General features: G+C 48.2%; 1 protein-coding gene across 2 annotated transcripts; it reads left to right on the forward strand.

The window, feature by feature from the left end:
* Positions 1 to 2693: 2693 nt before the first annotated feature.
* Positions 2694 to 21354, forward strand: afg3l2 (AFG3-like AAA ATPase 2). 2 transcript variants are annotated; one of them, XM_041991536.1, is made up of 18 exons: positions 2694 to 2893; positions 4881 to 4980; positions 6732 to 6788; positions 6875 to 7005; positions 7113 to 7265; positions 13005 to 13079; positions 13204 to 13328; positions 13410 to 13683; positions 16845 to 16982; positions 17083 to 17236; positions 18056 to 18163; positions 18246 to 18371; positions 18597 to 18707; positions 18777 to 18892; positions 19250 to 19450; positions 19527 to 19721; positions 20172 to 20438; positions 20475 to 21354. In XM_041991536.1, the coding sequence occupies exons 1-17, from the start codon at positions 2810 to 2812 to the stop codon at positions 20409 to 20411; spliced, it is 2388 nt and encodes a 795-aa protein (XP_041847470.1). In that variant the 5' UTR covers positions 2694 to 2809; the 3' UTR covers positions 20412 to 20438; positions 20475 to 21354. The 2 variants fall into 2 exon arrangements, with proteins under 2 accessions (XP_041847470.1, XP_041847468.1); XM_041991534.1 differs by having other exon boundaries at positions 20172 to 21354.
* The last annotated feature ends 2207 nt before the right edge of the window (positions 21355 to 23561 follow it).

Consider the following 23561-nt stretch of genomic DNA (forward strand, 5'->3'; position numbering starts at 1 on the left):
GCTGGCATAGGAAGAAAAACTGGCATATGCCAACTTTTGGGATTTATGAAAACCAAACTTGACGGGAAAATGTTTCTACCTTCTCGGCAACTCTGACGCAGGTGTACGCACAGAATCTAGAGAAATGGGAAACGATGACACCAACGGTCCAGAATAAAAACAAGGAAATGATGTGAAATGTGAGACATTTGTACACAATCCACTATCACCTTCCACACCACGTTAGATATTAAAGGACCCGTACCCTGATGACATGGAATGTAAAAGGTCTTAATCATCCAATTAAGAGGAAAAAATTATCACTACAATCAAATCTAAAAAAGCCAACATAGTTTTTTTTACAAGAGACCCATTTGCTGTCCCAATAGTCGGAAAAACTGTTGATATTTTTCTTCTAACCCTTCCATGTTTTTGGGTTGTTTTTTCTCCACAGCTCCATCGGTCTAAAGCGATGTATTATTTATGTTCTGAAAATGGAATGATAAACCATGGACTGTGATATTTTGGAAGGTTTAATAAAAAATATATAGAAAGCAAAACCTTAAAGCCAGACCAGGTTCCGTCTACCGTCTGGTGGCGGTGGTAGAACGGATCCTGGTGTGGCTAGCTCCACGGTGGGGGCTGTGGGGCTGTTGATACTGGTTCTGGGGTCTGGCTCCACCTGATCTGTCCTTCCTCTGAAATATCTCGTTTTTCTTCCTTTCTGTCCGCCTGCCCCATAGATATTTATAGAACGCTAGATGCCTTATGGCGGAGTCTTAAACGGCATCACAGGTCGGCCATCTTACCACAGGTTCGCTTCCTGGCAGAATCTGTCGAACCTGAGGTAAACCAAGGTAAGGTCAGTGATATGCTGAAACATTATTATTCTTATCTCGATGAAATTTTGACGGATTTACAAATGGTTGGATTTATTAGAAACAGTATTAACGTGGTTATAATCCTGGATGCTTGGACATGTTGAAATCGCAGATTTTCTCTTCAGAAAACGGTTTAGTCAACGTTGTGTATGGCTAGGCTGCTAGCTAGCACCTAGTAATTTTACGTCGAAGTCAGAGGCAGAATTGGTGTTTCTTTTCAATATAACTAAAGTTGCACATGATTTTCAATTTGGGTTTGGTTTGTTTAAAACATCTTCCATTCTTATTTCTACAGGAAATTTGTTTTTCAAAGAGAACATGCCGGACTTTTGTGCAGCTTATGGCTGCGCTAATCATCGTAGTCTTGACACAAGAAAACGAGGCATTAGCGCAATGTGGATGTTGGGTCTTCGGACACCGAGTTTCAGCTCCTAATTAAATATTTCTAAACAATGTGTTTCAGACTGGTTTTCTATGATTTCATATATGTAAATGTAAATTATACTGTACATTGAGGACATTTGATAATGCTGAAGGTTACCGTTTACTGTTTATACCAATATTAGTGGTATTAACCCTTTCAAGCATGAATTATAAGAAACAGTGCCACATGTTTTTTGCATACAGTATTTTACTTCCAGAGACACATACAGTGATGCTTTTTTATTTCTTGATCATATTTTACCTTATTTTTTAAATGTATTTTGACAGTTTATTCAAAATTATTAATTAGATAAGCTTTTCATATTTATATTATCTGGCTATTCTATAAAAATATGGCTATCATTTTTATTTTCCTGTTTATCACTAAAGAAAGTTTGGTTATTACAATGTATGAATTTACATATATAAATATTCATTCTAGAGTAAGTGACAGTGTATTGCATGACTCACTGATGTCCCCTGAAGTGGCAAAATTACAAATATCCACCCAAGAATATACTAGAAAACAGCTGTCAAATAGGTGTCCACCGTAGTGGATGCTACGCATGAAAGGGGTAAATTTATATTGTGTATTCTGTGATTATGGTACATTATGAGCATGCATTATATTGAGAGGCGGATGAAGTATTGTCAGAGGTGGGTAAAATGTTCAGTTAAGTTTATCCCCTACATGTATGGTCTCAAGGCCTCAATTATTCAAGTATGCAGTGTCTACAGTATATACATCTGTGTAGAGGGTGGGGATTTCAACATAGAGCCTTTCTTATAGCCTATTTGTAATAGGAAATATTAATCTACCTGTTTCATAACATTATTTTTAGGACAACATAATCATTAATAACAATTGAGTATAATTATTACATCCACCCATGTTTATAACAAACCAAACCGTTTGAAAATCTGTTGAAATTTGATCAAGTTATGGTCCTCTGAAAAGTACTTTTACACTACCAACAGCGTTATGGGTGAGAGAGCTACCTGTGGTAAGATGGCCGCCAGGCACGGACGTTCGACTTTGTTGGCTGGCAACGCGGACGAGGCATCTAGCGTTCTATATATATCTATGGCCTGCCCCGTCCAGCTGCACCTCCACCCCGCCATGGCCGGTGTCGTGCCGAAAAAAGCACCCCTGCCGTGAAAAGCATATTCTGGCAGACTGCCCAGCCAGAATATGCACCCCCAAGTAAATCTGTCCCTGTTGGTCCTGGTCCTATTATTTCTGTTTGACCACAGGCCATTCCAAACTAATTTTTTCTGTATATATATATATATATATATATGTCTTTTTATCAGCAGATTAGTTCATGCTTTTGGTAAGGCTCATTGAGAGGGGGTGCTTTTTACGGCACAACACCAGCAGGCGGCGCAGTGGTCAAACAGCCTTGTAAACAACAGTAGAAGAAGAAGTGTGGAGTAAATATGGCGGCGTGGTGCGATTACGGAACAGCTCTCGTGAACTTGGCCCGTGTTTAGCTCCGTTTGTTCCGCTCCGGTCTACCGGGAGGATGGCTCACCGCTACCTGCGGCTGGCCACCGGCTGTAGGAGCCTGCTCCGGTTGCTGCTGCCCTCCGGAACTCCGCCCAGGCTGGTAGGTGGAGGACAAGCTAACATGCTAACCTTGACAGTGGTCCGAACATATAGCCCGCTGAACCGGGACCCGGTTACCTGTGATCTTTACTTGTACTGAGTTTGTGACGTCAGACAGGAGACGATGACTCGTGTTTCCAACAGACCAGGTTGCTGCTGTGGTGTTCCCCTGGCACCGGGGAGGGAGTGAAGCTAGCGGTGAGGTGGTGGTCGGTGGAGCCGGTCATCGGGGTGCGCGCAGCCATATTAAATACACACCTGTATGCTGAGCTGTTGTTGTCCAGAGTCGCCTTTAGAGCCACGAGAGGCATTTGAGATGATTCAGCTCAATTTTAGTTTAGTTTAATTGAGTTTAGTTTAGTTTTGTGAGGTCCCCTTTAGCTGCTAAAGCTGTTAATTCTATGTTTTCAGCACTTCCGGTTTCACACGGCTGGACCGTCAGGATTAACTTCTGAACCAGAACTGTGGCTTGGGGATAACCAAGTAACAAAATGCCTATTTTACCATCGGAAGGCTGTTGATCTGCATAGAAAGGCATGGTCAGGAGGTTAGAGGTAATGCATTGCTAATAAATATTGGGTGTAAGTTCAGATGAGCCAAGTGTCAGTGAATGCAGCATGTAACACACTTCTACACGTTTTTCCACATCAACACTGAAAAATCACCAGCTGCTTATTTTTTACACATTTAACACCTGATGACCACTTCAGTTGCAATGAGCTGCAAATAATTTTCTAAATCTGGGCCTTAAAAGAAATTCTCATCTGTGCCCCTGCCTGACCCCCTCATCAGAACTTTTCTAGACCCGCCCCTGCATATAAATCCTTCCTGTCACCTGTCCATCACCTGGTTAGAGGAGGTCCTGCTCTGGGCCCTCATTTCTAAAGCTTGCGTAGGAACAAAAACTGGTGTACACCAAATAGTCAACTTTTGGGATTTTAGATATTAAAGCTGTTTGCAGACATGAATAAAGACACATTCCATATTAATCCTCCTAAGAGCCACGCTTGGGAAAACCAGGATTTCCAGGAAAAAGAGAGATGATATTAATAAGAAGCTCAACCACTAAAACATGTTCTGTCATTGTGGAACAAAACTTCATGTTATAAAACCATCCAGATAAATAAGGAGCCAGTCTGATGCCAGCATGTAGCAGTCAGTGTGGAAAGTAGCTTTGGTCCTTCAGTCCAGCAGAGCGGGACCAGACTGGAGGCTGGAGGTCCAGAAGTGATGCTACGCTAACGAAACACACAAGAGGAGGATTTCCTTTATTAATTCTTACACAATGTTTATATTCTTGTCCTCATTTCTGTCCACACGTCTTTATTTCCTGCAACTCCTTGTCCACCTGGTTAATAGCGTGATGGTGTCCCTCTGCACCGCCCACACAGCTGGAGCCCCTCCCACCAAACAGGAGCCCCGCCCACACAGCTGGAGCCCCTCCCACCAAACTGGAGCCCCGCCCACGCAGCTGGAGCCCCCCCCCACCCAGCAACTAGAAAGAAATATTATTTAACACTAAATAAACTGCTACCAGTGTCAGATGTAGCTCATCAGGCTAACATTAGCTTTCTGAGTTACAGTAACTTTTGGGCAGGTGTGTCTGAACGTAGCATATCATGCTAACTGTTGTAGACTCAGCTGCGGTGGACCGTCTTCTCTGTACTAAATGCCCCTCTGCTTCAGGGTGTCTTTAGATCGGCCTCGAGCACTGTGCATGGAGAGGAGGGGTGGGCCAATCAGCTGTCAGTGATGGCGGGGTGACCCACATTGAGCAGTTGCGAGTCATCAACAAAGCGGATGTAGACGTTTCCAGATGTTATGCTGGAGGCAGCTTCAAGGAGGGGCGGGCGGATCGGTGGCTCTGCTCCACATGCTGGTCTGTGGGAAACCCTGGTCACAGGTGTACCTGCAGGGTGGACACCAGTTGACGAAACATGGCGTGCTTTCCATGGACTCACCTGTGGTCCCTGGTTTGTCCTCCTCAGGTCACGTCTTCAGCTGGTCCAGGACAGGTGGTGATTGGACGGAGCCTGCTGAGCGACCTGCTGGGGGCCTACAGGAGGCTGAGCTCCAGACCCCCAAAAGGTGAGCAAGACCGGTTAGAACTGATCATCTATTCAGGTTCTGGATTCAGAAAACAGGTACACCACCAGTTTAAAGGCGGAGCACTAGAACCCCTGAATCTGGAACTGCAGTCCGAAGGGAGACAGGCTAGAGGTGGAGGAGGTCTCTGGAGACAGGCTAGAGGTGGAGGAGGTCTCAGGAGACAGGCTAGAGGTGGAGGAGGTCTCTGGAGACAGGCTAGAGGTGGAGGAGGTCTCAGGAGACAGGCTAGAGGTGGAGGAGGTCTCAGGAGACAGGCTAGAGGTGGAGGAGGTCTCTGGAGACAGGCCACAGGTGGAGGAGGACTCTGGAGACAGGCTAGAGGTGGAGGAGGTCTCAGGAGACAGGCCAGACTTGGAGGAGGTCTCAGGAGACAGGCCAGAGGTGGAGGAGGTCTCTGGAGACAGGCCAGAGGTGGAGGAGGTCTCTGGAGACAGGCCAGAGGTGGAGGAGGACTCTGGAGACAGGCTAGAGGTGGAGGAGGTCTCAGGAGACAGGCCAGAGGTGGAGGAGGTCTCTGGAGACAGGCCAGAGGTGGAGGAGGACTCTGGAGACAGGCTAGAGGTGCTGGAGACAGGCTAGAGGTGGAGGAGGTCTCAGGAGACAGGCTGTGGGTGGAGGAGGTCTCAGGAGACAGGCCAGAGGTGGAGGAGGACTCTGGAGACATACCAGAGGTGGAGGAGGTCTCAGGAGACAGACCAGAGGTGGAGGAGGTCTCAGGAGACAGGCCAGAGGTGGAGGATGTCTCAGGAGACAGGCCAGAGGTGGAGGAGGACTCTGGAGACAGGCCAGAGGTGGAGGAGGTTTCAGGAGACAGGCTAGAGGTGGAGGAGGACTCTGGAGACAGGCCAGAGGTGGAGGAGGACTCTGGAGACAGGCTAGAGGTGGAGGAGGTCTCTGGAGACAGGCTAGAGGTGGAGGAGGTCTCAGGAGACAGGCTAGAGTTGCAGGAGGTCTCAGGAGACAGGCTAGAGTTGCAGGAGGTCTCAGGAGACAGGCCAGAGTTGGAGGAGGTCTCTGGAGACAAGCTAGAGGTGGAGGAGGTCTCTGGAGACAAGCTAGAGGTGGAGGAGGACTCTGGAGACAGGCTAGAGGTGGAGGAGGTCTCTGGAGACAAGCTAGAGGTGGAGGAGGACTCTGGAGACAGGCTAGAGGTGGAGGAGGTCTCTGGAGACAAGCTAGAGGTGGAGGAGGACTCTGGAGACAGGCTAGAGGTGGAGGAGGTCTCTGGAGACAGGCTAGAGTTGGAGGAGATCTCAGGAGACAGGCTAGAGGTGGAGGAGGACTCTGGAGACAGGCTAGAGTTGGAGGAGGTCTCTGGAGACAAGCTAGAGGTGGAGGAGGACTCTGGAGACAGGCTAGAGGTGGAGGAGGTCTCTGGAGACAGGCTAGAGTTGGAGGAGATCTCAGGAGACAGGCTAGAGGTGGAGGAGGTCTCAGGAGACAGGCTGTGGGTGGAGGTAGAGGAGGAGGTCCCTGTGTGCCATTGTACTGCCCCCTGTTGGCAGTCGTCCAGTTCTTCATCCAGGCCAGACCACCTCGGTTCTACTGTTCCGCTTCTGTCCTTCGCTCCGGATTTTCCTCACACAGGCTCTGTTTGCTGGTTTCTTTCACCTTTGAAGAGTCTCTGAGGTCCGGATGACCCTGCACCAGCATCCGTCTGCTCATACTGGACTCAGAACCACAGAACCGGGTCAGGTGGTCCTGCTGTAACATATTTTTTCTGTTTTCAGGTTTTGAGAAATATTTTCCAGAAGGTCAAAAACCTGTGAAGAACTCTGAAGCTAAAGGTAGAGAAGCTCCACATTTCAGCTTGGTTCCAGTTCTGGTTCTGGCCTTAATGCTTTTGGTGTGTTGGATCATTCCCTCCTCTCAGAATCTAAAACTTCCAACACTCAGAGAGCAGCTGGGAGGTCAGGAGGAGGAGGAGGAGGCGGAGGAGGAGGAGGAGGTGGGAAACGAGGAGGACGTAAGGAGGACTCACACTGGTACAGCCGGCTGCAGAAGGTCAGTTCCTGGTTCTGAATCTGGAGCAGCCTGATGTGAGTTGAACAGGTGTGGATCACCTGCTGAGACAGGTGTGGTTGTCCAGTGTCCACCTGTCTTTGTTCCAGGGGGACATTCCCTGGGATGATAAGGAATTCCGGATGTACTTGCTGAGTGGCGTGGCGTTCTGGACCACCATCACCTACTACTTCTTCCTGAGGGACGGAGGACGGGAGGTCACCTGGAAGGACTTTGTCAATAACTACCTATCCAAAGGCATGGTGAGGACACACCTACACACACACCTGGACACATCTAAACACATCTACACACACACACCTGGACACATCTAAACACATCTACACACACACACCTGGACACATCTAAACACATCTACACACACACACCTGGACACATCTAAACACATCTACACACACACACCTGGACACATCTAAACACACCTACTCACACACCTGGACACATCTAGACCAGAGCTGGACGATCTATTGGATTCACTCGATGTGTCCGAGACGTGTTACGAAGGATATAAAACTGTAAGGTGAACATGGAGGATGAACGATCACAGCAGCGTTTTAACGTCTTGGTGGGATTTTCAGCCAGCTAGCTAGCTAGTTAGCAGCAGGCAGCTAGCTAGTTAGCAGCAGGCAGCTAGCTGGCTAGTTAGCATTAAGAGGTTGAAGCTGAATGGCAGACATTTTAATCAGTAATACGACGACGACGAGGAGGAGACGACGGCTCGTTCAGCTGTTCATGTTTCCAGATGGACACGAAGTTCTTAGAACACTGGAGCAGGAAACTCCACCTCCTTCTTCTCCTCCACCTCCTCCTTCTCCAGCTGTTTCTCCTCCACCTTCTCCTCCTCCTTCTCCACCTTCTTCTTCTCCACCTCCTTCTCCTCCAGCTGCTTCTCCTCCACCTTCTCCTCCAGCTGCTTCTCCTCCACCTCCTTTTTCTCCTCCACCTTCTCCTCCTCCTTCTCCTCCAGCTGCTTCTCCTCCACATCCTTTTTCTCCTCCACCTTCTCCTCCTCCTTCTCCTCCAGCTGCTTCACCTCCACCTCCTTTTTCTCCTCCACCTTCTCCTCCTCCTTCTCCTCCAGCTGCTTCTCCTCCACCTTCTCCTCCAGCTGCTTCTCCTCCACCTCCTTTTTCTCCTCCACCTTCTCCTCCTCCTTCTCCTCCAGCTGCTTCACCTCCACCTCCTTTTTCTCCTCCACCTTCTCCTCCTCCTTCTCCTCCAGCTGCTTCTCCTCCACCTCCTTGCAGCTCCCTGTATTGGGCCCAGCCATCTTTGCACCGACAGCAGCTCAGACAGGAGGAGGCCTCGTGATCACATGACCCTGCTGCTACTTTGCATCGGCTCTCGTTAGTTTTAGGACTCGGTAAAAAGTTTTATTTCTTCATTTTAAAGTCTGGTTTGTCTTCCTCGCATCTGTCAGAGCTTCTGCTCCAGCCAGGACTTGGAGGTCCTCTACACACCTCCTTCTGAAGATCCTCCAGGCTCGGATCCAGGGCTGACGGAGCTTTTTAGGTTGCTGCTTCAAAGCTGTGGAACATTTAGCCATTTCACATTAGAGCTGCCCAGGCTGGTTCTGGTTTGGGTCCTTGGCCTTTCTGTGTGGAGTTTGCATGGGTACTCTGGCTTTCTCCCACCGTCCAATGACGTGCATGCTAGGTTAATCTCTAAATTCTCCCTAGGAGTGAGTGAGCTGTTGATTGTCTCTCCGTGTTGGACTGGTGACCTATCCAGGTGTACCTGTCCAGGTGTACCTGTCCAGGTGTACCTGTCTGTACTCTTGCCTGTTAATTGCTGGAATAGGCTCCAGCTTCCCCGCGATCCTGAACTGGATGAAGCGGTGCAGAAAATGAAGGGGTGGTGGTGGTTGATGTTGGGGAAACACTGGTTTTTAAAGCCTGCCGCACATGAGAGCTATCTACTGAGCTAAAAGTCATTTGAGACTGTTTTCTCAGCAGAGAGCTCGCCATGTGCGCCTCATTTTCGCCGAACTTTCTACCTCGCGAGGCCTTGAGGTGAAAACCAAACACGTTTGATATTTTTTGCCTCGCGAGGCAAAAAACTCACCGTGTGCGTGCTACGAAAGTTACGTGCTGAGGGCAGAAATTCAAGTGACCAATCAAGAAGCGCCCTCCGCTCACATGATTCCAAGATGGCAGCCCCCTCTTGTCAGAAATGAATGAAACGGAGACAGAGGTGGATATGGAGGAAATATTGCTACTCCTTCTGTTGATGAGGCGCCGTCGTCGCCGGCGTTCTAAAGTTAGGAGAACATGGGTGAGGTCATGGCTGCAAAGCAGGACAGGGCAAGGAGTTTATGCTAATCTTCTCCAAGAGATGCGACTCGAAGACCCAGAATCCTTCCGGCAATACCACCGCCTGGACAGAGAATCCTTCGAGAGGGTGTTGGAAATGGTGGGTCCATCGATCCTCAAAGTTGATACCACGATGCGACAGGGTATCAGTCCCGGAGAGAGGCTTGCCATCACGCTCAGATTCCTGGCTACAGGTATGTTTTTTACAATGTAAATTACATTACATGCAGGATGACTGTGGCTGGCCCTAGTTTACTATGTTTATATGTAGCTAGCTCTACCAAAAAGAATTATGTCAATTTTGTTAGAAAAAGCAAGGCCATCACAACTACATTATGCTTTCATAAAGCATAAAGCTCATAAGATTTTAATGTTTGTATATTTTAAGGTGAAACATTTGGAAGTCTGGCATTTCAATTCAGGGCTGGAGAAAGGACAGTCTGAAATATTGTTGATGAGACATGCCAGGTGTTGTACAGCACAATGAGGGAGCAGTATATGAAGGTAATGAACTGCATTTTATTCAAACACAACAGTATGCACTACAGATGCAACAAGTTATTAAATAAAGCAGTTTACAAAAATAAATGCTCTATTAGCCTAATATGTTCCAAAAATAGAACAGTAGAATCACACATAAGACATCTATGAATGAAAGAAAAATGTTTGTAAACATTCATTTCAAACAATGAACAGAATTGTAAACAATAACATGGACCTAGTCTTAATTTCTTTAGAGGTCTCAACTGTGTCACACTGTTTAGGGAGGTCGACAAAAATCAAAAGACAAACAAAAGCTGAGGTGAGGAAAATAATACATTCACACTGACTCACACACTGACACTCGCTGGTGAGGAGGCTGTGAAGTGGCACTGACACACACACACACAAAAACTCAAAGTAAAAAACATAAACTTTGTATGTATACACAACATTTGCAATGAAAATATTACAGTGTTTCATACACTTGGTCGTTGTCACCTGAGACATGATTTTGGTAAACAGCTTGTTTGGGACCCACCCACTCATGTCGGGGATGAAATGGTTGTGGCTGGTGGTTAAACATTGGTGGTGGTCTTGGGCGGATGGGGTGTGTAATTTGGCCAAGTGTTCCCATTTGTGCCTGAAATAAAATATTATTAATATGGAATTGCGCCATGTTTCTAGTGTATGGATCAAACTCAGACAACGTTTGTGTGACATACCGACCAAATGCACAAACTGCATCATCTTCCACTGATTTTTTTTGTGCCTTGTTTCTCTGAGTAACTGACTCAGCCAACCCTTTTATCAACTGATATTCTTCAGCATCTCGTTGCTGTTTCAGATGGTTTGTTCGTATGATGGGTTGTTTTGTGAATTTGGGGGTAGATGTGCTTGTACTGCTTTCTCCTTCATCGGCTTCACTTTTAAAGACAGAAGATGCATCATTGGGGTCTTCGCTTTGGCCATCATCTAGCACATCAATGGCGTCCTCACTGCCAGCTGTATCAGATGGTGATGGCTGAAATTATTAAATTAAAAGCAAACATTAAATATCTCTTTTTTTTCAGGTCCGGACAACAACAGGTGAACAGGCCAAGGAATTCAAGGAGAGGTGGAACTATCCTTGTTGCGTCGGAGCAACTGAGGGCAAACACATTGCCATCCAACAGCCTGAAAACAGTGGTTCAGAGTACTTCAACTACAAACATTTCTTCAGTGTTGTACTCTTAGCTCTTGTAAATGCAGATTACAAGTCCCCATATGTAGATGTGGGGGCAACTGGTCGTGCAGGAGATGCTGGCATTTTTGCAAACTCAGCATTAAAGAAACACTGAGTGAAAACTCCCTGAATTTGCCACCAGCTGAAGAGATAAATGGAATATCCAGCAGCAAAATTAACTACCACATAGTTGGTGATGACGCATTCCCACTGTCACTAACACTGATGAAACCGTACCCACACAGAAACCTGGACCACCAAAAAACAAATTTTTAATTATGGGTTATCCAGGGCTAGACGGGTGGTCGAGAATGCATGTGGCATTCTCTCCAACAGGTTCAGGGTGTTTTTGACAACAATCAATCTCAGGCCTGATAAAGTGCATCAAGTCATTTTGGCTGCCTGTTGTCTACATAACTATATGGTGGAAAACAACAAGCTTTCCTACATCAGCATTTGTGATAGTGAAGACACTGCTAACCATCCCCTGACTGCTGGAGCATGGAGGAATGATCCCCCCTGACAGGATAGCAGCCAACTACTGATCGAAACCCCAAAGCTGATGCAAAGTTACAAAGGCAGCTCCTTACTGACTATTTCAATTCTGACTATGGAGCTGTGCCGTGGCAGCATGACATGGTCAGTCAGTGATGGTATAAAGTAGACAGGAAATCAAAACTAAGGTAGTGTGAATTCAGTAGGATGAATCTAATGTCATTTGTCTCCAAAGAGTTCCCTATGTTTCTAGTTGGCAAAAATCAGTTCAGGCCTTTTCTCCTCCAACAAGTCCAAAAGCTGATTAGACAGACACTGTACATTTCTTATGGTGAATCTTTCCAACTGTATTTTTTATGTACACATATGTTGCAATATTGTGATTAATAAATACATTATTGAGGAAATACTTACCGTATCCAAGTTTGTTATTGTTGGCCGAGCAGCGATGTAGGGAGCAAGAAATTGCAGTTTTTCCAAAAGCCATTTGGAACGTTTGGTCAGGTGTTTCCTGGCACTTCCACTTGTTTGAGGTTTTCTGGCCTTGGTATAGCTGTTCCGTCTATATGCATGTGTAGTTCGGCAAGTCAAATTACAGTCATATAACACCGTACACAGGATGTTTCAAGCTCCCGGCTAATACGGGGCAGTTGGAAAACCTAGCTGGTACCCATGACGTTGCACAGTTCGTACCTGTCTGGTCTAATCTTGCTGCCATCTCCTTGAATGCCTGCTCGCGCTTGTCCCTGTTTTTAAAGTCCGGCGAGGTGATGGCATATAAACAGGGATAGTCTGGCCACATTTCGACCAATTTATCTTCCAAAATGTAGTCATTAACAACTTCGCTGTGGGTCGCCATCTTGGAACCATGTGAGCGAATCATGTGAGCGGAGGGCGCTTCTTGATTGGTCACTTGAATTTCTGCCCTCAGCACGTAACTTTCGTAGCACGCACACGGTGAGTTTTTTGCCTTGCGAGGCAAAAAATATCAAACGTGTTTGGTTTTCACCTCAAGGCCTCGCGAGGTAGAAAGTTCGGCGAAAATGAGGCGCACATGGCGAGCTCTCTGCTGAGAAAACAGTCTCAAATGACTTTTAGCTCAGTAGATAGCTCTCGTGTGCGGCAGGCTTAAGTGAGAGCAGGTCTCTGGTTCAGAATAAAAAGTTGGTTGAAAGTGAAAAATAAAGCTAAAATAAACAGTTTGCTTAAATGCTACTGGTGTGTTTTTATGCTGATGATGTTGAATTCTTTGTTTACAGAGTTTTAGAGGAGACAAAACATCGAGGTATAAATCGTGTATCAGGAAAAGGCAAAAAAAAAAAAATCAGGATGCCAGTTTTAGACCACACCACCCAGCCCTAATCTAGACACACCTGGGCACATAACTGCACACACCTATACTCATACCTCAACAGGTGGTGTTTTCTGATTGGCTGCAGCTGTGATGATGTCTCTGTGTCATCTGCCAGGTTGATCGGTTGGAGGTTGTCAACAAGCGTTACGTCAAAGTGGTCTTCGCTCCGGGGAAGATGCCAGTGGACGGGGTGCGTAGTCAGTACTATGTTATGGTTCCAGTGTCAGGTTTGACCCTGGTTCTGGTACCAGAACTAGGTTCTGGAACCGGATTTTGGTTCTGGGAGTGACACCTCCTCTGTTTTGCGTCTGCAGCAGTACGTCTGGTTTAACATTGGTAGCGTGGACACGTTCGAGAGGAACCTGGAGACGGCCCAGTACGAGCTCGGCATCGAGGGGGAGAACCGCCTGCCAGTGGTCTACTCCACCGAAAGCGACGGGTAAGGAGCGCTGAGCCGGACTAGCTTGGATCAGATCAGTCCTCCAGTGCTAACCTCCTCCGATGTTGTTTTCTTCCGCAGGACGTTCCTGCTAAGCATGCTTCCCACAGTGCTCATCATCGGCTTTCTGCTCTTCATGCTGCGGCGGGGCCCGGCGGGGGCGGGGCGGCCCGGCAGGGGAATGGGGGGGCTGTTCAGCGTTCGCGAGACTACGGCCAAGATCCTGAAAGACGAGATTGATGTCAAGTTCAAAGATGTGGCCGGCTGCGAGGAGGCCAAGCTGGAGATCATGGAGTTCGTCAACTTCCTGAAGAACCCCAAACAGTATCAGGACCTGGGTGCCAAGATTCCTAAGGTACGTTTTCCCAGATGGTAGGAGGCGGTTTTTCCTGGAGGTCAGGATCATCGAGGCCTGGATGGGGAGTGGTTCATGTTTATCAGCAGCATGCTGCATCAGATGTTCTTCCTGGGGTCAGTTTACAGTAGAAAAAGTACACAACTCACATTTTTCACAGATTACAAATTAAATATTAAAATAATGTTTTGATCATCTCACTTTTTCGACTAATAAAACATTAATTTCCAAACATTGTCCTAATTTATACATTCATTTACAAAGTAGTCATACTTATATACTATCATACGGAAATACACTCGCACGTTATTCAGTTTAAATCTGATTATTTTTATATTTTCAGATGCGTTTTAAAACGTAAACGTTGTTGTGTAATATTTGGTGGTAGTGAGCTTCATGGCTCTAAACATGTACGTTGGCCTAACCTGGGTTTACGTTTCGGTAGGGTGAAACACGGCCTACCATGCGCCTTGTCCAGGAATTATGTGTGTCTTTGCTAAATGGAAGTTTCTGGTAAAATGTTGACGTGTTTTTGTCATAATAATATTATTTAAAAATGAATCAGTGAAAATAAATCTGTCCTTCACCCATAACCAGAAGATTCGAAGCATTTTAACAACATTTGTCCTGAAACCACATTTCAGAGCAACACGCTGCTTTTTCTTTCTAATATCCTTTAATCTTTAATTGTTTGCTTAGATATTCTGAGCATCTTTTACAGACCGAATGTGGTTTTACCAGGATGGTTTATTATCACTCCCAGCTGCTTTACAGATTTATTTTAAGTTGAGGTTTATCTCTTAGAGAATGATTTGTACCAATAACTACGCTTGTAGTTTTAGAAACATTTAAAAGGAGTTACCGTCCACCCAGTTCACCACATGTTCAGTTCTTGTTTTCCTGTCATTTGTTGACTTTGTTTACAGTTGTGTCCTCAGCAAACACTGAAACGCGTCTTTTCTTAACACTGATGGTAAATCATTGGTAAATCTTGTGAACAGAAGACGGCCGAGACGACTGCCCCGCGGCCTCCATGTTTACATGTAGCGGCCGTTATAATAAACCAGCTGTTTATCCCACAAAGAACTAATAATTAACTGTAGCGCTGGTTCCACAAAGCCACAGGACATCAAATTCAGCCCAAAGTCAAGTAATAAAAGTCCAGAAGCAGTCATCCATCAGCTGGGTTAAAGCAGTCGCCGTGGAATAATTTTATCTGGAAGCAGGCTGATAACATGTTAATACGTTGTCTTTAAAATATCAAATAATCTGTTCATTCATCATTTTTTCCATTAATTTACTCTGAATTGGGAGAAAACTAATCTGTCGACTGTTTCTGTGAATTTCATTTTTTAATTTTTTGATAGAAGAATTACTGAAATAAATTTATTTTCATTAAAACACTGATATTCTATTCTATTCTATTCTATTCTATTCTATTCTACAGTCATTTAGCAGACGCTTTTATCCAAAGTGACTTACATTTGAGAGTAAGAACAACACAAGCATGCATTCAAACGAGAGGGACGTCATAATTAAGTAATTAGTCAGACTGCTGGAGTCCAGGTGGACCAGGTGGAGTCCAGGTGGACCAGGTGGAGTCCAGGTGCTGCATGTAGAGCTGGAAGCAGTGCTAATTATTATTTTTGTGTTTGTTTAAGGATTTTATAGTTTTTTTTTTAAGTCATTTTGTTTAAATACGACATCATGATTTCATCAAACATCATCTTGGACATAAGTGCAGCAGCTTCTTCAGTACCTGGTTGAACCAAAGATCTGGACAAATCTTTCTAACTCATTCTGAGTAGAAGAGTTAAGCTAAGTGTGGAAATGCTCCTTAAACAACTGAGTCTTTAGCTTGCTTTTAAAAGTGGATAAGGACTCTGCAGATCGGACGGAGTTTGGTAGATCGTTCCACCACCGGGGAACAACAGAGGAGAAGAGTCTAGCTACTGATGTGGCGCCACCTTGTGGTGGGAGCACTAGGCGTCTTTCACTGGCAGAGCATAACTGTGGAGAGGGAGTGTAGCTCTGGATTAAGGAGTGGAGGTAGACCGGAGCCGTTTGGGTTATTGTTTTGTAAGCCAGAAGCAGAGCTTTGAATCTGATGCTCTGCAACTGGAAGCCAGTGGAGAGCGATTAGCAGCGGAGTGACATGAAAGACGAGGTGGGTTCCACTCGGAACGAAGACAGAGGCTCCAGGTTTTATCGTCCAGGAGGTTTATCCTTCTATGTTAACAGTAATAGTTCCACAAGCGATAAATTTATATTTTTGAAAGTAAAATTGCATTTTTTATTACTTATGATTTTATTTATTAATTTAAAACATATTTTCTTTGGTTAATTTTAAGGTGTTTCTAAAGGAATCAGTTTTATTTAAAAATAATTGTTTAAATGATTATATCATGAGATTTAGTTATAAATCCACAGTTTGTCTCCAGGTAGGAGGATATAGAAGTAAAGCCTTTCAGGAGAGGATTTAGAGTTTTCCATAATTGTGTACTGTCATTAGTAGTTTATGTTGTCATTATAATATTTTTTCTTCTGTACTTTGTTTTGTTCAGTTACAGAGTTTTTTGGTTATAAGTTATATTTAAGCCAGTGTGACTGCAGTCAGCTTAGCCTGAGCTCTTTTTAGCGTTGGTTGTTTTAAATCACCGTCGTTTAACTTACGCACAGTAAACGTCTTTACAGGTGATGTTTGTTCACTGTCTCTTAACAACTTATCAAATGTCTGAAAAGCTTCTTCTGGGTCTTCCTCGACAGGAATGTTAGGCTTTTTTTGTCTCTTCTACATATTTATCCAGATTAAACTTATTAAATGTTCTTTTTCTCATAATCTTTGGACCAGTTCTTGGTATTTTAGTTTTCTTACTGTAGTTATTAAATTATGGTCTCTGAAGCCTGCAGGAGAGGATGAAGAGTCAGTGCAGAGATGTGACATGTTTGTGAAGATATGGTCGGTACAGGTAGACACTCTAATGGTTCATTTATAATTTAGACCACAAGCAGCAGACTCATTCGTTTGGATTTCATTGGACAGAAGAACTCTGGTCAATGTTAAAGCCTCCCAATAAATAAACCTCACTGTTTGTGTTAGTGACAAGATCCAGCATGTGATGTTTGTGGTGACATGTTCCGGCATGTCTGTGGTCCTACAGGGAGCTATTCTGACCGGACCGCCGGGAACTGGAAAAACTCTGCTGGCCAAGGCGACGGCTGGAGAAGCAAACGTTCCCTTCATCACCGTCAACGGCTCAGAGTTCCTGGAGATGTTCGTAGGCGTGGGCCCCGCCAGGGTGAGGAAGGGCTGCTAGGGTAGGACAGGTGGAGAAAGGGTGGAGGATAAGGAGGAATAGTTCCAGAGGAAACAAAGTCAATATCCTGGTTTCTGTCCAGGTCCGAGACCTGTTTGTGATGGCGAGGAAGAACGCTCCCTGCATCCTCTTCATCGATGAGATCGACGCCGTCGGCCGGAAGAGAGGAAGAGGAAACTTTGGAGGACAGAGCGAGCAGGAGAACACTCTGAACCAGCTCCTTGTGGAGATGGACGGTGAGTTTTCATCATGCTGTCAGGTTCTGTTCTGTTGGGGTTTGAATGATTCGTACTTTTTCCCAAAGTGGTTCCACTGCTGGTTCTAGAGCTGGTTCTAAGTGGTTTTTAATGTTCCAGCAGCACAGCGCTCCATGGCTCCGTCACTCCGTCACCTCTGTTTGGGGAGTTCGGGGGGATCTGCAGAGTTCGGGGGGATCTGCAGAGTTAGGGGGGTTCTGCAGAGTTCAAGGGGGTTCTGCAGAGTTCGGGGGGTTCTGCAGAGTTTGGGGGGTTCTGCAGAGTTCAGGGGGTGTGCAGAGTTTGGAGGGTTCTGCAGAGTTCAGGGGGGTTCTGCAGAGTTCGGGGGGTTCTGCAGAGTTCAGGGGGGTTCTGCAGAGTTAGGGGGGTTCTGCAGAGTTAGGGGGGTTCTGCAGAGTTCAGGGGGGTTCTGCAGAGTTAGGGGGGTTCTGCAGAGTTCAGGGGGGTTCTGCAGAGTTAGGGGGGTTCTGCAGAGTTCAGGGGGGTTCTGCAGAGTTCGGGGGGTTCTGCAGAGTTTGGGGGGTTCTGCAGAGTTCAGGGGGTGTGCAGAGTTTGGAGGGTTCTGCAGAGTTCGGGAGGTTCTGCAGAGTTCGGGAGGTTCTGCAGAGTTCGGGGGGATCTGCAGAGTTCGGAGGGTTCTGCAGAGTTCGGAGGGTTCTGCAGAGTTCAGGGGGTCTGCAGAGTTCGGGGGGTTCTGCAGAGTTCGGGGGGTTCTGCAGATTCTGCTTTATGGAACATTTATGTCAGGTTCTGGACTCAGAACCACAGATCATGACGTTCTGCTTCTCCGTGTTCCAGGATTCAATACTGCCACCAATGTGGTGGTTCTGGCAGGAACCAACAGACCGGATATTCTGGACCCGGCTCTGATGAGACCCGGACGCTTCGACAGACAGATCTATATCGGTAAGTTGGAGGTGGACCTGCTCAGGTGAGCTCTGCAGGTTCTAGGGTCCAGTTAGGCTCAGGTTCTGTTTCATCACCTCAGGTCCTCCAGACATCAAAGGACGGGCATCAATATTTAAAGTCCACCTGCGTCCTCTGAAGCTGGAGACGGACATGGACAAAGATGGTCTGGCAAGAAAGATGGCCGCCCTCACACCTGGATTTTCAGGTAACATCACCTTCAGGTAATGGTGTCTGCCGGTCTCACCTTGTCTGCCGGTCTCACCTGTCTGCCGGTCTCACCTGTCTGCCGGTCTCACCTTGTCTGCCAGTCTCACCTTGTCTGCGGGTCTCACCTTGTCTGCCGGTGTCACCTGTCTGCCGGTCTCACCTGTCTGCCGGTCTCACCTGTCTGTCCCACCCAAGTTATTTCTCCGTCCTCTGTGTCTTCCAGGCGCCGACATCGCTAACGTCTGTAACGAAGCTGCTCTGATCGCCGCCCGACACCTGTCCGACGCCATCAGCCAAACACACTTTGAACAGGCCATAGAGAGGGTCATCGGAGGTGAGACAGTTGAACCAGAACCAGATCCAGCAGAACTGGTTTTTGTGATCTCATGTGTTCTTTGTTCAGGTCTGGAGAAGAAGACTCAGGTTCTGCAGCCGGAGGAGAAGAAGACGGTGGCGTATCACGAGGCCGGTCATGCCGTTGCTGGGTGGTTCCTGGAGCACGCCGACCCTTTGCTTAAGGTCTGCAGGAGGTTCAGTCCCATCCAGATCTCCTTTCAGGGACCGAGGAGGTTCCACATGACCCCTAGAGTCCAACTGAAGGGTCACATGGCTGCAGGGGCGGATGGGATTGGACCTCATGGTTTCACCTTTTGTGCTATAACTTTACTGGAGAACTGAAACTGGTCCTCACTGAACCTGGTCCTCATAAATCCCAGTTTTCACAAGACCCGGTTCTTACAGAACCTGTTTTTCACGGAACCTGGTCCTGACAGAAACCAGTTCTTACAGGGCCTGGTTCACATAGAACTCAGTTCTTATGGAACCATGGGGTTGTTTATCCTGAGGTGTGTCTGTGTGTCCTGGTTACCTGTCCAGGTGTCCATCATTCCCAGGGGGAAGGGTCTGGGTTACGCCCAGTACCTGCCCAAAGAGCAGTACCTGTACACCAAAGAGCAGCTGCTGGACCGGATGTGCATGACCCTGGGAGGCCGGGTCTCTGAGGAGATCTTCTTTGGACGCATCACAACCGGAGCTCAGGACGACCTGAGGAAGGTCACGCAGAGCGCCTACGCTCAGGTGAGCTGGAGATGGGCAGAACTGGTTCCTGTCAGTTCTGGTCGCCTGACTCGCCGCTCTCTGTGTCCTCCTGCAGATCGTTCAGTTTGGGATGAACCCAAAGGTGGGCCAGGTGTCCTTCGATCTGCCGCGGCAGGGTGAGATGGTCCTGGAGAAACCGTACAGCGAGGCCACGGCCCGCCTCATCGACACCGAGGTCAGAACCCTGATCAGCGAGGCCTACCAGAGAACCCAGAAGCTGCTGAACGACAAGAAGACAGAGGTGGAGAAGGTACCGAGATCCAGTTCAGATCTGGTTCCCAGCTGTGGGTTCTGTGTGGGACCCGTTTCAGCCGGGTGGTTCAGTGTTCTCTGTGGTTCCCTGCAGGTGTTCTCTAGAAGGAACTGTCTCTGAAATGTTCCTGAGCTTTTCTAGAACAGAATCCTGGTCTGTAGATGGTAGAACGTCAGCTGGAGAACAGGCTGGACCCTGGTCCAGGTTTGGGTTCTGAGCTTCCACCTGAGCTAGGTGGAACTGATCGCTGGAAAGTTTCAGATCTGTAAAAATGTTGGTTCTTCCTCTCAAATCAGAACCAGAACTTTGGAGCTGATGGTTCTCAGCAGATAAGTTCTCAGACTCCAGCTGATGTTCTGCAGGCTGTGTTCTCCTTCAGAACCAGCTGGAACAACGTGATGTTCTGGGTTGTGATTCTGATCCGTCTCCTCCTTTGGCGTTCTCCAGGTGGCTCAGCGGCTGCTGGAAAAGGAGGTTCTGGATAAAAACGACATGGTGGAGCTGCTGGGCAAGCGGCCGTTCGCAGAGAAGTCGACGTATGAGGAGTTTGTGGAGGGAACCGGTGGCGAGGACGAGGACACGTCCCTGCCGGAGGGCCTGAAGGACTGGAACCAGGAAAGGAAGGACAAGGAGGAGAGCCCGGAGGATCAGGTGGCCCGCCAGATCTCTGGAGGAATGCCCTTCTAGAACCCCGACATAACCGACTCCTCTGGTCAGGGTTCCGTTTCTCCTTCTGCACAAGATGTTCTGCTGGGTTCTGGTTGTACTGCTTCACATCTAGAACCGTTCCACACGACGTTCTTCAGTCAGCCTCCTGCTGGAGAAACCAAAGACGTTCTGCTCTGCTCAGTTCTATCCCACAGAACCAGCTGATCTTCCAGAACCACAGCATCCAGTCCAAACCCGCAGAACAGCTGTAGAACCTCTAGCACATTTAAACACATTGATGTTGCTAATCTAACATCTTAGTTTATGTTTGGAGCAGATGCCGGTTCTCTCACCTCCTCCAGAACCCTGAGAGTTCCACAGATGTTCTGCACTTAGAGAACGTAGAACCTGCAGAACCCTTCAGTTCTGCTTGGTTCTGCTCTTCATGTTGGGCTCTTTTTAGAGTTCCAGCGTTCCTCATGGATGAACTCAGACTCAGAACCTCTCACTGGATTCTGACTGAGAACAAACCTCTGGGTTCTGGATCATTCATAGACCCAGAGAAAACCATTTACTGGTCTGAAGTTTCTAACCAGAACCTGATCTGTTGGTTCTACGAAGACCCGGTTCTCTGGCTCACTCCAGTACAGGGTTCCTAACATGCCTCACCTTAGACCGGCAGAACCTGGACTCTGCTGGATCTGGATCTTCACGTGGTTCTTGTGCAGAACCAGTGAAACACACTGGATTTAAAATAAATGTTTATTTATGACAAACTTCTGTTTGAGACTCTCTTCTGTCGGAACACGAGTCTCCATCATCATCATCATTGCTGTTGCCATGGTAACCATGCTGCATTTTCCAGCTGATGTGTATTGATTAGATATTGATCAGTTGTTGCTTGCATGCTGCAGAGCGCGTCCTTGTAAACATGTAAATGTGTCAAGATGTTTTAATAAAGTCGATCAGCTGATCAATAATCTGTCAGACTGGAACCTTTTAGCCTGGAGAGGAACGGACGGCCTGACGGAAGGCTGCACGGTTAGACTGAAGGCTGCACGGTTAGACTCGAGGCTGCGCGGCCCGACTGAAGGCTGCGCGGCCCGACTGAAGGCTGCGCGGCCTGACGGAAGGCTGCATGGCCTGACGGAAGGCTGCACGGTTAGACTGAAGGCTGCACGGTTAGACTCGAGGCTGCGCGGCCCGACTGAAGGCTGCGCGGCCCGACGGAAGGCGGCGCGGCCTGACGGAAGGCTGCGCGGCCTGACTGAAGGCTGCACGGTTAGACTGAAGGCTGCACGGCCTGACTGAAGGCTGCTCGGCCTGACTGAAGGCTGCGCGGCCTGACTGAAGGCTGCGCGGCCTGACTGAAGGCTGCACGGCCTGACTGAAGGCTGCACGGCCTGACTGAAGGCTGCACGGCCTGACTGAAGGCTGCACGGTTAGACTGAAGGCTGCACGGCCTGACTGAAGGCTGCACGGCCTGACTGAAGGCTGCACGGTTAGACTGAAGGCTGCACGGCCTGACTGAAGGCTGCACGGTTAGACTGAAGGCTGCACGGCCTGACTGAAGGCTGCGCGGCCTGACTGAAGGCTGCACGGCCTGACTGAAGGCTGCGCGGTTAGACTGAAGGCTGCGCGGTTAGACTGAAGGCTGCGCGGTTAGACTGAAGGCTGCACGGCCTGACTGAAGGCTGCGCGGTTAGACTTAAGGCTGCACGGCCTGACTTAAGGCTGCGCGGCCTGACTGAAGGCTGCACGGTTAGACTGAAGGCTGCGCGGCCTGACTGAAGGCTGCACGGTTAGACTGAAGGCTGCGCGGTTAGACTGAAGGCTGCGCGGTTAGACTGAAGGCTGCGCGGTTAGACTGAAGGCTGCACGGCCTGACTGAAGGCTGCACGGTTAGACTGAAGGCTGCACGGCCTGACTGAAGGCTGCACGGTTAGACTGAAGGCTGCACGGCCTGACTGAAGGCTGCACGGCCTGACTGAAGGCTGCTCGGCCTGACTGAAGGCTGCGCGGCCTGACTGAAGGCTGCGCGGCCTGACTGAAGGCTGCGCGGTTAGACTGAAGGCTGCGCGGTTAGACTGAAGGCTGCGCGGCCTGACGGAAGGCTGCACGGCCTGACTGAAGGCTGCGCGGTTAGACTGAAGGCTGCGCGGTTAGACTGAAGGCTGCACGGCCTGACTGAAGGCTGCGCGGTTAGACTTAAGGCTGCACGGCCTGACTTAAGGCTGCGCGGCCTGACTGAAGGCTGCACGGTTAGACTGAAGGCTGCGCGGCCTGACTGAAGGCTGCACGGTTAGACTGAAGGCTGCGCGGTTAGACTGAAGGCTGCGCGGTTAGACTGAAGGCTGCGCGGCCTGACTGAAGGCTGCATGGTTAGCCTGAAGGCTGCACGGTTAGACTGAAGGCTGCGCGGTTAGACTGAAGGCTGCACGGCCTGACTGAAGGCTGCGCGGTTAGACTTAAGGCTGCGCGGCCTGACTGAAGGCTGCGCGGCCTGACTGAAGGCTGCGCGGCCTGACTGAAGGCTGCGCGGTTAGACTGAAGGCTGCGCGGCCTGACTGAAGGCTGCACGGTTAGACTGAAGGCTGCGCGGTTAGACTGAAGGCTGCACGGCCTGACTGAAGGCTGCGCGGTTAGACTTAAGGCTGCGCGGCCTGACTGAAGGCTGCGCGGCCTGACTGAAGGCTGCGCGGCCTGACTGAAGGCTGCACGGTTAGACTGAAGGCTGCGCGGTTAGACTGAAGGCTGCACGGCCTGACTGAAGGCTGCGCGGCCTGACTGAAGGCTGCACGGTTAGACATACACATACATCTACCCGTTCACATCCATAAATATTCTGTTGCGGTTTCTAAAAACAAGCCTTTTAGCTGCAGACTGGAGGAGGTCGGGTCCTCGGGTTGGCAGCTTTGTGACGCAGCAGGAGGCTAACGGACACGCTGAGATCCAAGGATGCATTTCGGAGCGCTATCACAGCGCAGAGATACATGGAAAAATGAAAACCAGCGATTTAAAGAGAGAAAATGATGAATGAATAAACGAGTAGCGCTCAACAAACTATGGCTACTGCCCAAACCCTGACTTGTCTGTCACAGGTGGGTGCGCACCTCTACACACTTCCATACGTGCACACTCCCACTCCCACGTGAACCACCTTCTGCAGCACACACACAAGTCGCACAA

The sequence above is a fragment of the Melanotaenia boesemani genome, chromosome 8 (assembly GCF_017639745.1).
Source record: "Melanotaenia boesemani isolate fMelBoe1 chromosome 8, fMelBoe1.pri, whole genome shotgun sequence".
NCBI lineage: Eukaryota > Metazoa > Chordata > Actinopteri > Atheriniformes > Melanotaeniidae > Melanotaenia > Melanotaenia boesemani.

What these genes read in the sequence shown, in the direction of transcription:
- afg3l2 (XM_041991534.1), top strand. Translation starts at nt 2,810, where the DNA reads ATGGCTCACCGCTACCTGCGGCTGGCCACCGGCTGTAGGAGCCTGCTC. An exon ending in GAAGAACTCTGAAGCTAAAG is followed by an intron (nt 6,789 to 6,874) that starts GTAGAGAAGCTC and finishes CCCTCCTCTCAG; the next exon opens with AATCTAAAACTTCCAACACT. An exon ending in CGCAGAGCGCCTACGCTCAG is followed by an intron (nt 19,451 to 19,526) that starts GTGAGCTGGAGA and finishes GTCCTCCTGCAG; the next exon opens with ATCGTTCAGTTTGGGATGAA.